General features: G+C 31.6%; 2 protein-coding genes across 2 annotated transcripts; both read left to right on the forward strand.

Annotated features, from left to right (window-relative positions):
- Positions 1 to 4,814: 4,814 nt before the first annotated feature.
- LOC111210224 (non-specific lipid transfer protein GPI-anchored 9-like) lies at positions 4,815 to 6,439 on the forward strand. The gene is made up of 3 exons (XM_022710487.2): positions 4,815 to 5,830; positions 5,944 to 5,979; positions 6,195 to 6,439. Exons 1-3 carry the CDS (start codon positions 5,458 to 5,460, stop codon positions 6,269 to 6,271), a joined length of 486 nt encoding a protein of 161 aa, XP_022566208.2. The 5' UTR covers positions 4,815 to 5,457; the 3' UTR covers positions 6,272 to 6,439.
- Positions 6,440 to 7,009: 570 nt separating this feature from the next.
- LOC106357018 (organelle RRM domain-containing protein 6, chloroplastic-like) lies at positions 7,010 to 8,213 on the forward strand. The gene is made up of 4 exons (XM_013796710.3): positions 7,010 to 7,357; positions 7,605 to 7,673; positions 7,780 to 7,886; positions 7,967 to 8,213. Exons 1-4 carry the CDS (start codon positions 7,084 to 7,086, stop codon positions 8,087 to 8,089), a joined length of 573 nt encoding a protein of 190 aa, XP_013652164.1. The 5' UTR covers positions 7,010 to 7,083; the 3' UTR covers positions 8,090 to 8,213.
- Positions 8,214 to 13,072: the final 4,859 nt, after the last annotated feature.

Here is a 13,072-nt window from a genome sequence, read left to right on the forward strand (position 1 = left end):
TTCTTACACGAAATTGCAATACTACTATAAACAGAAAATATGTCCAAATTATTTTTGGCAACAACAGTTTTATTAACTAAATTTGAACGATATAATATCCAAATGGGAAAGGTTAAATAGCAAGTTAGTTTTTGAAAGAAAATAAGATTCATTATATAACCAAAACAAAATGAAATAGTATTCCACCTACCAGTTGAATGCGTTGATGATATGAAAATCATCATCTATAAAAAATTGAAAATTATCTAGGGTTCTTGGATTTAAGGACCATTTAAATCTAAGATTCAAGCTTAGCTTGTGTGTAGGTGTTGCTTCTTTAAAACTTGATTTGCTTATTTCATGATAATTAAGAAATTCAAGCATCAAAACTTATAAGAATGTAAAACAGTTATAGAAATATATATCCTATATCAACCAATATAAAAGAGTGAAGAACTTATATTTAAGACTGGTAAAGACGTTTCACAAAAAAAAAAAAGACTGGTAAAGACAGATAAGAATAGATTCTAAATTGTTTATATTCACAGATTCGTTTGCTTAGTTCAAGTTGGATTCAGTGATTATGATGGCCACTTTAAACATTTTCTTAGTGATTAGAAATGTGAGGTTATAAAGACAAACATGAAATAAAACACTGTTTAGAGCAAGTGAGTAACAGTTAATAGTCTTTGAAAAGTAGCGAACAGACGGTGATCCCAAGATGTTCCGAATGGGCAACTTTTAAAATGAATCTTTTGATCCAATGGCTTAGAGCCACATCCTTCGTTTCCCTCTCCCTGTCCTCTTATTTACAGATTATTATTTGTGAGGCCAAAGGATATAATCATTAATTAGATTTTCAAAAATAAAACTGAAAATAAAAAAAAGTGTAAAAAATAGCGACAACAAAATAGTAATTTGAAATCACGATTCACAATCACGTTCATTTTTAATGCAAAATCAAGTACTAATACATATACGGTTATGTTATTTTGCGAGCTAAAAAAATGAAACATCTGATATCCATATATTTATGGTAAAGTTTATTAATTGTAGGATAAATTAACATATCAAGTTTCCAGATCAATTGCCAACTGAGTTTTCAATAAATAAGAATAGTTAGCTGATACACATAAAAATATTTACACATATGCTAGAAACGGCTGCCCTAGTTGGAAAGGAATAGTTTCCACTCAATATATATTTTTATGAATAGTTATAATCCATTGTAGTAGAAGCCTTATATTATCTACAAATCTGAATATCCATGATTCTGACCTTTATGAAGATTCTAGAAATGTTAGCATTGTCCGTTAGGTTAGCGAGATACTGAAACTATTACCGTAAACAAGAAAATAAAAATATCAAGATGACATTGGTTTCGTAAGAAACAAATAACCAAAAGTTAAGAGAAAAATGTGGGGAAAAAATAAAATTAAGCAATCAACTTGACACTGCTAAGTGCTAACATCCATATAATGGAAAGTTAGTGGGTCTACTATATTTCTTAGGACCACAACTTGGTTTAATTTTTGTTTTCGGCAAATTTTAAATAATTGTGATGAATACACAATGAATGTAGCAAATGCCATTGCCGCTAACATATTATTTTCTCAAATAGTGGTTCAATAATCAGCTTTAAGCAAAAAAAAAAATCAGTATGTAAATTTTACTGATAAAATGACAGTTTTCAAAATATCAATAAATTTTGATTTACAAACATCTATTGCTATCCTGGTTACTATTTCAGGTTATCTGTGCTAATACATAATATAATTTATAGGGGATTAGGACGTATTCCTGAATTAGTTTTAAGTTTTACAATGTGATAAAACATTTCAAACAAAATCAATATCTTTCGAAAAAGAAAAATAGAGATATAAATAAACAACCGGATACACAGTAAAATTAACAATTAGAGAATGGAAAATTTTATATTCGACGATAACGACCACAAAGAAAATCACTATGTATGAAATATGAATAGAGTAGGTAGTGGTTTTAAATAGTAACGAGCCTACACTCCATTCATTCTAATTTCTAAATCAGTTTTTTACCATTATAAATCAATTTGGTTAAGCCCAGTTACAAAAAAAAAAATATCAATTTGGTTCTTTGATTTGCCTACTTGCCTAGTCACTCACTACATGTAACTCTTTTTTTGCATTACAAGTAACTCCACTGCGATTAATGTTATAGTTAATATTTGGCAAATGACAGTATAAATTAGTTAAGAATCTTACAAATTGGCTATGCAATGATTATATAAACTTTATTATGGGACCTTACTATTTCCACCCGATGATCTAGGGTTTAAATAACTATACTAAAGAATTATTACTACTAACCACGAGCCTATTCTGGTCCACCACCCCAATCATTCCTATTTTCTTCTTATTTTAACGAATTATATTTTATATATTCACTATTTTGGGGTGTTATAAGAAGATTCTCACTACACCAGGTCCATAGTAGCTCAACAGTGACATACCAAAATAATTTAGAGGATTCTAAAAATAATTACACACTTGGATTATAAATATCTCCAATATATAGTGGGTGCGTTTTACCATGAAATAAATCTCTTCCGTTCTATAACTTCCCAACGACTTTTTGAGTCTATTTGCCAAGATCTGTAACCATCGTTTAATCGCGAAATCGCATGAAAAATAGTTAAACTACAGAAAAATTAATTAAGTCTGCAATTTTTTTAAAAAAAATTGTAGAATGATAGAATACATGTTAAATTGATCAAAATATTTTATACGGTATTCGCTTTGTTATAAAAAAAATAAATATCAATAATTAAACTAATTATTAAAAAATATGAAAGCAACTAAAATTTATTAAAAATACTTTAGTTCTTATTATAAATATTTAGCTTATCTTTCACTATGTTTTAATAACAGATTGGTATTTTATAATATTATAAGAAAATTATAGTGTAATTTTATTTAAAACATAACTATTTATCATTACAAGATTTATTGCTATTTATTTAAAACTTTAAAATGATATTAGAATATAATTCAATAATATGAAAGTGTTTATTTTATAAATAATCTACTAAAGTTCATTTTCTACTTAATGAAAATTCTCTTTGTATTAAACCTGCGTTTTTGCATTTTTTTTAATTCCACAATTTTTGTTGATTGGTAAAATTCTTGCAAAATCACGTTTAAAATGCCATTCGGCAATTCTGAAAAATTACCGTCCAAAATTCGTGGTCTGATCATAGTCCCAACTATTTCAACATGTGTTTTTGGCCGGTGACATGGGACGTAGAAACAATTTTAATTTTTGTTTTATTATATTTGATTATCTAACTAGGTTTTGTAGTTTTAAGAGTTCAAAGTTATTGAAGTTGAAAAGAAAATATTTTCTACAAATCTTATAAGCCTATTATCCTTTAGTAACTCTTTCGAAAATCAGCTTATTTGTATAGACCTTCAAAAGAAGAATATGATAAACCAATTTTTTCCACCAAAAATTGAGCTTTAGGATCGGCCTATAAACCTATTATCCTTTCATAACTCTTTAGAAATAAACTTCTTTTACAGAAGTTGAAGCCCACCCAACCAGGCTTCTGCTGGATGATTGTAAATGGGCAAAGGAGATATTATACTTTTGACCTTGTCAAGCAAAGCATATGGGTGGATAATGGTAATTTAAGTAGAATCTTTTCAAAATATTTTTGATTAGAAAACGCTCAAAATGTTTAATAGTAGAAAAATGCTCAAAATGTGAATCAGCTTCATGCAGGATCACATGACTCACATCTATTCTGATAAGGCTAACTTTTCAAGTTTTTATCTATTACATTTGGAGAGAAATGAATGAACGAAGACACAACCGGACCTCTCTCCCTGTGAACCACTTAGCTCATCTCATTGATAAAACAATTCGGAATCGGATTATGTCTACAGAGTATTATGAAAAGCCATGGCTAAACATGCTCTTTGTGAAAATGCGTTTTTGTCATTGTGCAAATGCTCAAGTCGCACAGAGTTTGTATTGTTCGAACTTTGGTTAAATTCGAAGGATGTTTTGAAACCGTATATCCTAACTCCTCCTATGATGGTATGTTCTATTTTTCAGAAAGCTATGTGATTATTATAAAACATTTATACCCCTATAAAGTGTCATAGTTTTTTAGAGAACTTCAATTTTACCACCAAATTGATATTATTTTTCAAATTTACCCTTAAATGATAACTATTTTCCTAAATATTTTCCTCAACCACCATGCCATCTTCAAATGAAGAAGGAAAAAGTTTAAGCAATCAATACCTGAGAATATGTCTCTATTTTGTAACTCCATTTGAAGATGGCATGGTGGTTGATAATCTTCAAGCTTCTATGGTTCAACAGAATGAGAAACTCCATATACATGATATTGACAAGATGATGATGATGATTAATCCAGTAAGAAAATCAATCAGACTGATTCCACTCATAAACAAATCTTAATCGCTAGAAACAGAAGAGCTCATAGCCATATGCGTCGGGGAGCTTGAAACCACACATCGTCGAGGAGGTTTCCATTTCATCGGCATAGTTAGAAATTTGGCGGAAATACCACCGTCGCTGCAACCTCCCCAGCGTAAGCAGATCTTAACATTCGCTTTCGGAGAATGTTGAACTCGAGGAATCTGGAACATCCCATATTCTCCAATTTGGCGGCGACGATATGCTCGTGAGGTGATAACCTGAGTCCAGCGATAGTAAGCATATAAATTAGCTGAAAGAGATAGAAATCGGGAGATGGAGATCTAAATTTACTTAGTTGTTTTCAGATATTGAGAGAATGGTTTTCAAGAGAGGAAGACTAACCTTTTTATAGTCGTAGACTTACAGAAGATAAACTTGCATTGAAGACTAGACAGTGGTTGATGGAGTTAAGAAAGCTATAAAGGCGGTGAATCTATATCTCGAAACATTTCTATTGATATGTAAAGAAGATCAAACAATGCGATTGAGACACTACATAGAGATTTTTCACGTTGATTTGAGCATATCAATCTTTCAAAACTCTATTGCTGAAGTCAGAGATCGAAGATTACGAAGAACCTAAATTTCGAGAGGACATGGACAAAAAAGATAAAGGTTCTTCGGGCATGTACTGCTTGACTTATATCTAAAGTCCACACACAAAAACCCATACCAAACGTTAATAAAACGCAGTGTTTTAAAATTAAGGACATGTGTCGATACCACATGACTCGACTTTATGATCTGGCGTTGACGTGTCACGTCCAAAAAAAGTAAACACTCTTTTATATATATAGATAGATAGATTTTTACATGCATGTATATACTTTAAACTGCAAAAATCCAGATTTTTTTTTAATCCTATAGTATTAGAATTTAGAATAAATCAATTAAACTAGGTAACAAAATCCATGATATTTAGTAACAAAATCCATGATATTTAGAAACAAATAATACAATTCTGACTTTCCTCTATTTATAAGACGCATGACCAAGAAACAACAAGACACGATACACAAAAAATATGGAGATTTGCAAATTTCTTACCTTGATATTCTTGGCCATTGTCGTTCTCTACCCCGTCCAGGCGACAGCACAAGGAGGCGATCCTCATTTGATGTCTTGCATGCAGAAACTTATGTCGTGTCAGCCGTACATACACGCGGTAAACCCGCCGCCTCCACACCGTCGTGTTGCGGGCCAATGAAAGAGATCGTGGTGAAAGACGCGCCGTGTCTATGCGCCGTTTTCAACGACCCGGTGATACTCAAAACACTAAACCTCACCAAAGAAAACGCTCTTGATCTTCCTAAAGCATGTGGAGCTAATCCTGACATCTCACTCTGCTCCAAAACCGCTTGTAAGTTTTTATTTCTCAATGAATGTCTCGTCAATATATGTATTCATTATTAATCTAATCAAACATCGTAAAGTAAATGACGATATTTTATTCATTCCTTACCAACAATGAAGCTTTGCCGCCTACTGCGCCGCCAGGACCAACCAGCGGTACGTATGCACTTCATATTAAAATGCAGTTAGATTTATAGACAAATATATAAATTAAACATTACAAAAACTCGCATATTTGACGCCTAGTATAATATGAACCGATACATTAATGTTTTGGAGCTAAAACAATTTGAATCTTCGCAAAAGGATTAGAGTTGATTAATTCAGTTTGTCTTACTAAAGTTAATCGACGTGACCTTCTTACTCAACAGGATGCTCTTCCGTTCAAGCTGTCAGCTACATTGGACTTAGCTTTCTGCTTGCTTTTGTGGCAAGAATCTTATATTGATTATTCCATATGTCAGTTTTTTGTCATCATTTTATATATTTGGCTCTATGTATTGTTAATGTTTCATCTTTATACATTTTTACGTTGTTGAATTCTCAATTTCGGTTCTATTTTGGATTCTATAAATATGTTGGGTAATGTTTCATTAGTCCAATACAACCTGAGACATATAATTTATGTTTTAACCGAAATTAATAGTTTTAAAATGAGGAGAATTTTAGAGATATTTTTAACATTGGTAAATCGTCAATTATCATCACCAATTTATATTTCTATTATACACGAAGAATAATTCTACGATGTAACTCTCTTTGTAGTATTTGGATCTATTGATGATTCTGCATGTACGACATCTTTGATAGACATACTCTCTTTGCAGCGCACAAGCACAACAAACAGCGTTCCCGCAACACTTTTGAACTTCCGATAAGCATTGATCATATAATCTGCAAAAAAAATTGCATCTTCTGAAAAACTCTATGTCTGATGTAGAAGTATTTAAATCTTGACCATTAGGTCATGGTGTGCTTCCACAACCAAAATGGGTTTGTTTTTTTTATTGAATTGTGTCGGAACGAGTGGATGATAGAACCGTTGGAGGTTTATTGAATTGTGTCGGAACGAGTGGATGATAGCAGTTACATTTGTTCTTATTTATATATTCGGTTTACATTTTGTCTAACCAACTCGAATGAAATGGTTTAGTATAAACCGAATGGAAAATACCAATTTGACCCTCAACAAATCAAGTTGAGAGCGTTTGCGATAGGATATTAGGAGGATCCGAGGAAGAAGAAGAAGAAGAAGAAACAATGGCGAGTAGCTTAGGGATAGTCGCTGTTAATCCGTCGTGTTCTGGAGATCGCTTCTTAAGACCTAACTTCTCAGTCACCACTTCCTGCTGCTTCTCTTCGTCTGTCTACTTCCGTTGCTGGCGCGGACGAATCAATGTCGGAACCGTCGTGAATTCAGCTCGCAGACGCCATGACGTAGGGGGATTGTTAGTTTCTGGTTGTCTCTCTTCGCCGGATTCTTCATCTCCACCGTCTTCTATCTCTGGTCCGAAGACTAAACTGTATGTTAGTGGTAAAGCTCCCTTCCCTTTTTTTCTCTCTCTTTGTCTTTTTTTTTTTTCAATTTTTTTAGAATGTCTCTCTGTTTTTAATTCATCTCCAACTCATGAATGATAAGTGGAATTTATAAGTACATGATCTTGTTGTAATGGGTGTTTATGGTCTCTACTTTGTTGCTTTGACTCCTTGTTTGTATTTTACTTTATGAGACTTGAACTCTCTAATGACAAGAGTTTGATGTTTTTTTTATTGGGAGACAGGGCTTTCTTTCCGTACAACTGAAGATAACTTAAGAAATGTTTTTGAACAATTTGGCAAGCTTACACTTGGTAAGCTCTCCCTTGTTTCACTTTCTGTCACATCTTATTTTAACTAGGTGTCTGTAGGATGATCAGGTAAGAGAATCTAAAATGTTAACTCATGTTCCACGTGTAGTTAACTTGGTGATGGATAAAGTAGCAAATAGACCAAGAGGATTTGCTTTCCTGAGGTATGAGACTGAGGAGGAGTCGATGAAAGCCATTCAAGGGATGCACGGAAAGGTAACTCTGCTCAACAATCACACACACACACCACACATACGCTTGTCTTCTTTTAAAATTCTGATTTGGTTTGTGTGCAGTTTTTGGATGGAAGGGTTATATTCGTGGAGGAAGCTAAACCCAAATCAGATCTTCAAAGAGCTAAACCCAGATCAGATTTCAACAAAGCTCAGACTAAACCTCGCACCTTCCGCACCTGGTAGCTGTTTTTGATTCTGTCTTCATACTGTAATTCTTTACAATTTTTCAATCTAGTTCTAAAGTTTATACAATGGACTCGTTGGTTAACTCAGTTACAATAGTCTTAAGTATTATTATATTTGATAACCCAAGTCAGGTTAAAAAATGCATCTATATCTTTCAAAACAAACATTCTCGATCCCTGACTGATAGTTTCACGAACACCGTAAAAGAAGGATTCATAGTGACCTGATCACGACTTGGACCAAAGTTGATATCGATATCAGTGTGGGAGATGGTCGTCTAAAAGTTTCCTGTTGGAAACGAATGTGAAGACCATGTCCCTATCTACTAGACTACTACAACTCTCATCTCATGTTCACGTCAAAAAGGGACTTTCCGCCTTGACATCCAATGATCACAAAAATCTCACTTTTTCCACGTTATATGAAAAAAGCCGTAGGAACTTATGGATGATAGACGATGGTGTATGGAGATTTGGAAGATTGATAGTAGTCGGGTCAAGATTCATAAGACGGGAACCCATAAAAAAATGGTCAAGTGAAGATGTTAGATATTCGATGAGACCAGGTTTTGTTCAAGCTATCGTCGACATGGCTGATGATATGCTATGACGCCAAGAACTGTGACATACTATCTAGAGAATATCAGCAATGTCACTACACATGGACTATTGTCTCTACAAAAGATTGCTATGTATAATTTTTTTACCACATTTATCTAGATCTCTTTCTCTAAGGTCATTCCTAAAACACACACCCCGCTTAGAGGTACAGAGTGTTGTTGTTCGTAGCATATCTTATGAAAGTTGAAGACATAGAACAAACTCCAGTAGCCAATCAATCATACATCGAGCACTTTGCCATATCCACCCAGGGCGGCTTAAAACTTAGGGGTCATAGGGCAATTTTTTTTACCTTTAAAATTTATAGTTATTTAATGTTTAAAATACTTTTTAAAATTTACCAGTAATTTTTTGTATATTTTGAAATAAAAGTAAAATCATATACATATATAAAATATTTTTGAACCTTTTTTAATTTTATTTTTTAATAATTTTATATAAAAATATAAATTTATAAAAAAAATTGGGATCGTTAACTATTAATATACGGGAAACATGGAACTAGATCCGGTCGCACCGTTTGTCCTTCCTTCCTAATTAGCCGGCCATGTATCCACCTTGGAATGAGTTGGATTTCGCCTATAGTATTGTCTGCGGGTAACATTGTGAAAACTTTTATTGATTTCTTAATATTATTGTTATATTATGGAATCCAAATGGCATCCGAGGACAAATTGCTAAGAGTTTTCACTTTTTAGAATTTGAGGATTCTCAATTATGATATATCACACAACGTTCGTCGATCATCCTCATGGATCATCACATAAAATGTTACATGTGGTTTCTTTTGAACACTTTACAAAGGGGCGCACGTTAGCAAACGATATCTGGTTTTCAGCTTTGAGAATCGTTGCTGTCCATTCACAAGGGTTCTATCATATGTATCGACATGGATGGTATTGATGTCTAATGATTACTTAGAGGAATTATAATATCAAACTAACGACAATAAGTATGCATGTGCGTGATAAATACACACATAACACATGCTGAAAGATGCCAAGAAATTAACAAATTATAATGGCAGGATCTCCTCCATATTCCTATTTTCTGTTTCTGTCCTACTTTTTTTATTTATCATTTTATAATTATATATCAAAACATTTCAACATGTTAAAATGAGATTTAAGTAATTAACTATCGATATCTATTATTATTCTAAACATCTGGTGGATACTATTATAGATTTCGTTTTCGATTAGGATTATTTCGACATTTGTTTTGCAGAATTCTTTCAATTGTTTGTAACTACTAGCATAGCAAAACATAACTACCCACACACAACCAAGCAATAAATAGGCATGTGCACTTCGCACAAATACACATATCACACATGAAAACATACATGCAAATCCTGTGGTGTCTTATGTGTCTGCAAAGTAAGGATCTTATCCCAATTTCATAGAAATAATAAAATTAGGCAACATGTGAATGCGATGGCCAAAGAAACTAAGAAGAAACAAGCCCTTTATAAAAATAAAAAATAAAAAATAAAACTAAGAAGATGGGTGTTACAAGCTTTTCCACGTTGGCGTACAAAACGCTAGTGCTCTTTAGTCGTTCTCATACCTCACTAGTCATTTAAGTTCCTCGTCCTTTAGCCTCCTTGGTTCATCGAACCTTCACACCCAAAAAATATATTCCATATTCCATTTTCCATTTTCCATTTTCCTTGAGCGTAAAGTAATAATCTATTTGAGAAAAAGGTCATATATTATTAGTGCCACTGGTTTAAGAGATGATCTTTTATTTACATATACTATTTTCCATTTTCCGTGACCGTAAAGTTATGATCTATAGAGAAAAAGGTCATATACCATTCTATTAGTGCTACTGGTTTTAGGTTATGAATGGGAGGCAGGAGAAAGGCAGATCATCTGCTGTTGCAGGAGAACTGCACTTGAATCACTCATTCACCATTTTCTGTTTTTAAAATTTATTTGGCAGGAGAACTGTAAGCAGTTCAGAATTTTTTGTCCTTTTCTGAAAAAAAGCAGATCCCCCACATGCAGTTCTGTCCACTACTATTTGGTGATGTTCTCCCACTTTTTTTTTATTTTTGACCAATAAATGATTTTATTACTAATTTTTAATATATTTAATAATCTTCTATATTTAATACTAACCATATTTAAACTACAATATTATACATTTACATAATTAAAAATTCACATATCATATAGAAAGAGAGATAAGTAGACAATGAGATTTTTTTGTTAATGGAAAATATAAATATTTGATTAATTACTAATATTTTCATTTTTTAATTTTAAAAAATTAGTAACATAACTTTAGTGAAATATTTATTGTTATTTACGTATTGTATTTGTATATTGTGTATATTATTGTTATTTTTATTATTTAAATATATAATATATTTTTAAATTGCTTTTATCATTATAAACTGTAATTAATGTTTTGAAAATCAGACCGGAGCGGTGGAACGGTAGATCAAACTGGTCATGACTCATTTTTTTGACTTGTTTCTCGTTGTGTTAAAAAAAACCGGATTTGAGTTATACCGGTAAATCTAATCAAAAACCGGTCAAACATGCTAAAATCATGATCTAGTTCGATATTAAAAACTGGTTTTTAATTAAGTTAAAAATTGTAATTTTATAAAAATCATAAAAATTTCATATGTTTTCTAATAACCATTTAAATAAATTGATTTTGTCATATTTTATATCATTTTATTTTATTTTGATATCATTTTAGATTCTAACAATGATAAAATTGCATTAGAATAATTTTGTAGCTATACTTATATATATATATACTTAATTTAATATAAAATTTAAATTTAAAATCTGGTTCTGGACCGTTGATCTACTTGATCTGTCTTTCTCCCACATGATCTGCTTGATCTGCTCTTGATCTGCTTGATCTGCTCTTGATCTGCATGATCTGCTTGATCTGCACCGCTTGAATTGCTTTTACCATTCGAACCCTTAGGCTTGGAATAGTAACGGCAGGATAAGCAGTACCGGTAAAGCAGATATTATAATGCGGTAAAGATTAAAAACGGTTATAAATATAAGCGGTTAGACAAAAAAGCGGTTCACTATAAAATATGAATGGTAACGAAAAGAAAATGCAGTGTGAAACTAATAGTAGAATGTTATTTATATTTTATATTATTTTTATATTTCTAAAATATTATATTTCTTTTTTTTATAAATGAAAATTAGATAAAATATATTTTAAACCTAATTGTTCATATTTAATAAACTAAAGAAAATGAAATGAGAAAAAGTTAAAAAAAAAAAAGCAAACTCACTAAACTCACCTAATTTAGTGCTTATGTGTTTCAGGTGCGGTTACAACACACACATTTTATTTTTTTATTTTTTATTTTTAAATGTGAAACCACCATATACGTTTTGTGTAATAAAATGAGATGAATGGTAACCAAAATTGAAATCTAAGTGCTTATAGCACAAACCAACTAAAACATTCATAACCTTAGTCTGACTTTTTAAAACTGATTTGTTATTTTATTATAAAATATAAATTATAATAACTATTAAAAAATTCGATAATCTTCAATTATATTTGTTTATTAAGATTAGCGCTTCATAGTTTTGTTTGCATAATATTAAACTGTTTTACGAAGATCCACATTTTACTTGAACCTGTTGAAATTATTCACTACATTTTTCACTAATTTGTAAACATTTCATTTTCCAATATTTTTTATAGCAACGGATTGAGACTCAACCGACATAGAATCTTGTCTACTGGTGTTAAATAGACTAGTTGCTTACAAGGAAAATTAGATATTTATATCATCTGATAAAAAAATCAAAGATAATTTATATCATTTGACAAAAAAAACAAGTAAATCTGAGTTTGATAGGTTTTGAACTCAAAATGTTTAACTCCTTTGAACTGGGCGCACCATTCGACCGTGCTTGCGTGGTTACATTTTCCAATAATACCTAACCTTAAACGTTATTTCTAGTGTAAAAGAATGAATACTTAATAGATTAATACTAATTCTACAAGTTTTAATACAAAGTAATGCCGCCCAAATACATCATTACCAATAACTTTTTACATACCTTATCGTTTTAAAGGGATTGCCGTTGTCTTGCTTACATTATCGTGTAGTACTTTACAAATAATGATTACTAGGAGGACTATAGGGTTAGTTATTTTCCATGAAATAAATTGGACAAATCCATTACAGATGCATTTAACCACGTGCGTAATCAAACACTCACACAAGTTGCATTTTTAACGATATTAAAAAAAAAAGAAGAGATTTGCCATTTTAAGATAAGAAGAAATTAAATAAGAAAATTAAAAAGGGGTAATTAGGTCATCTTCACCTTCCACGTTGTCTCCTTCCCACTCT

The sequence above is a fragment of the Brassica napus genome, chromosome A7, assembly GCF_020379485.1.
Source record: "Brassica napus cultivar Da-Ae chromosome A7, Da-Ae, whole genome shotgun sequence".
Lineage (NCBI taxonomy): Eukaryota > Viridiplantae > Streptophyta > Magnoliopsida > Brassicales > Brassicaceae > Brassica > Brassica napus.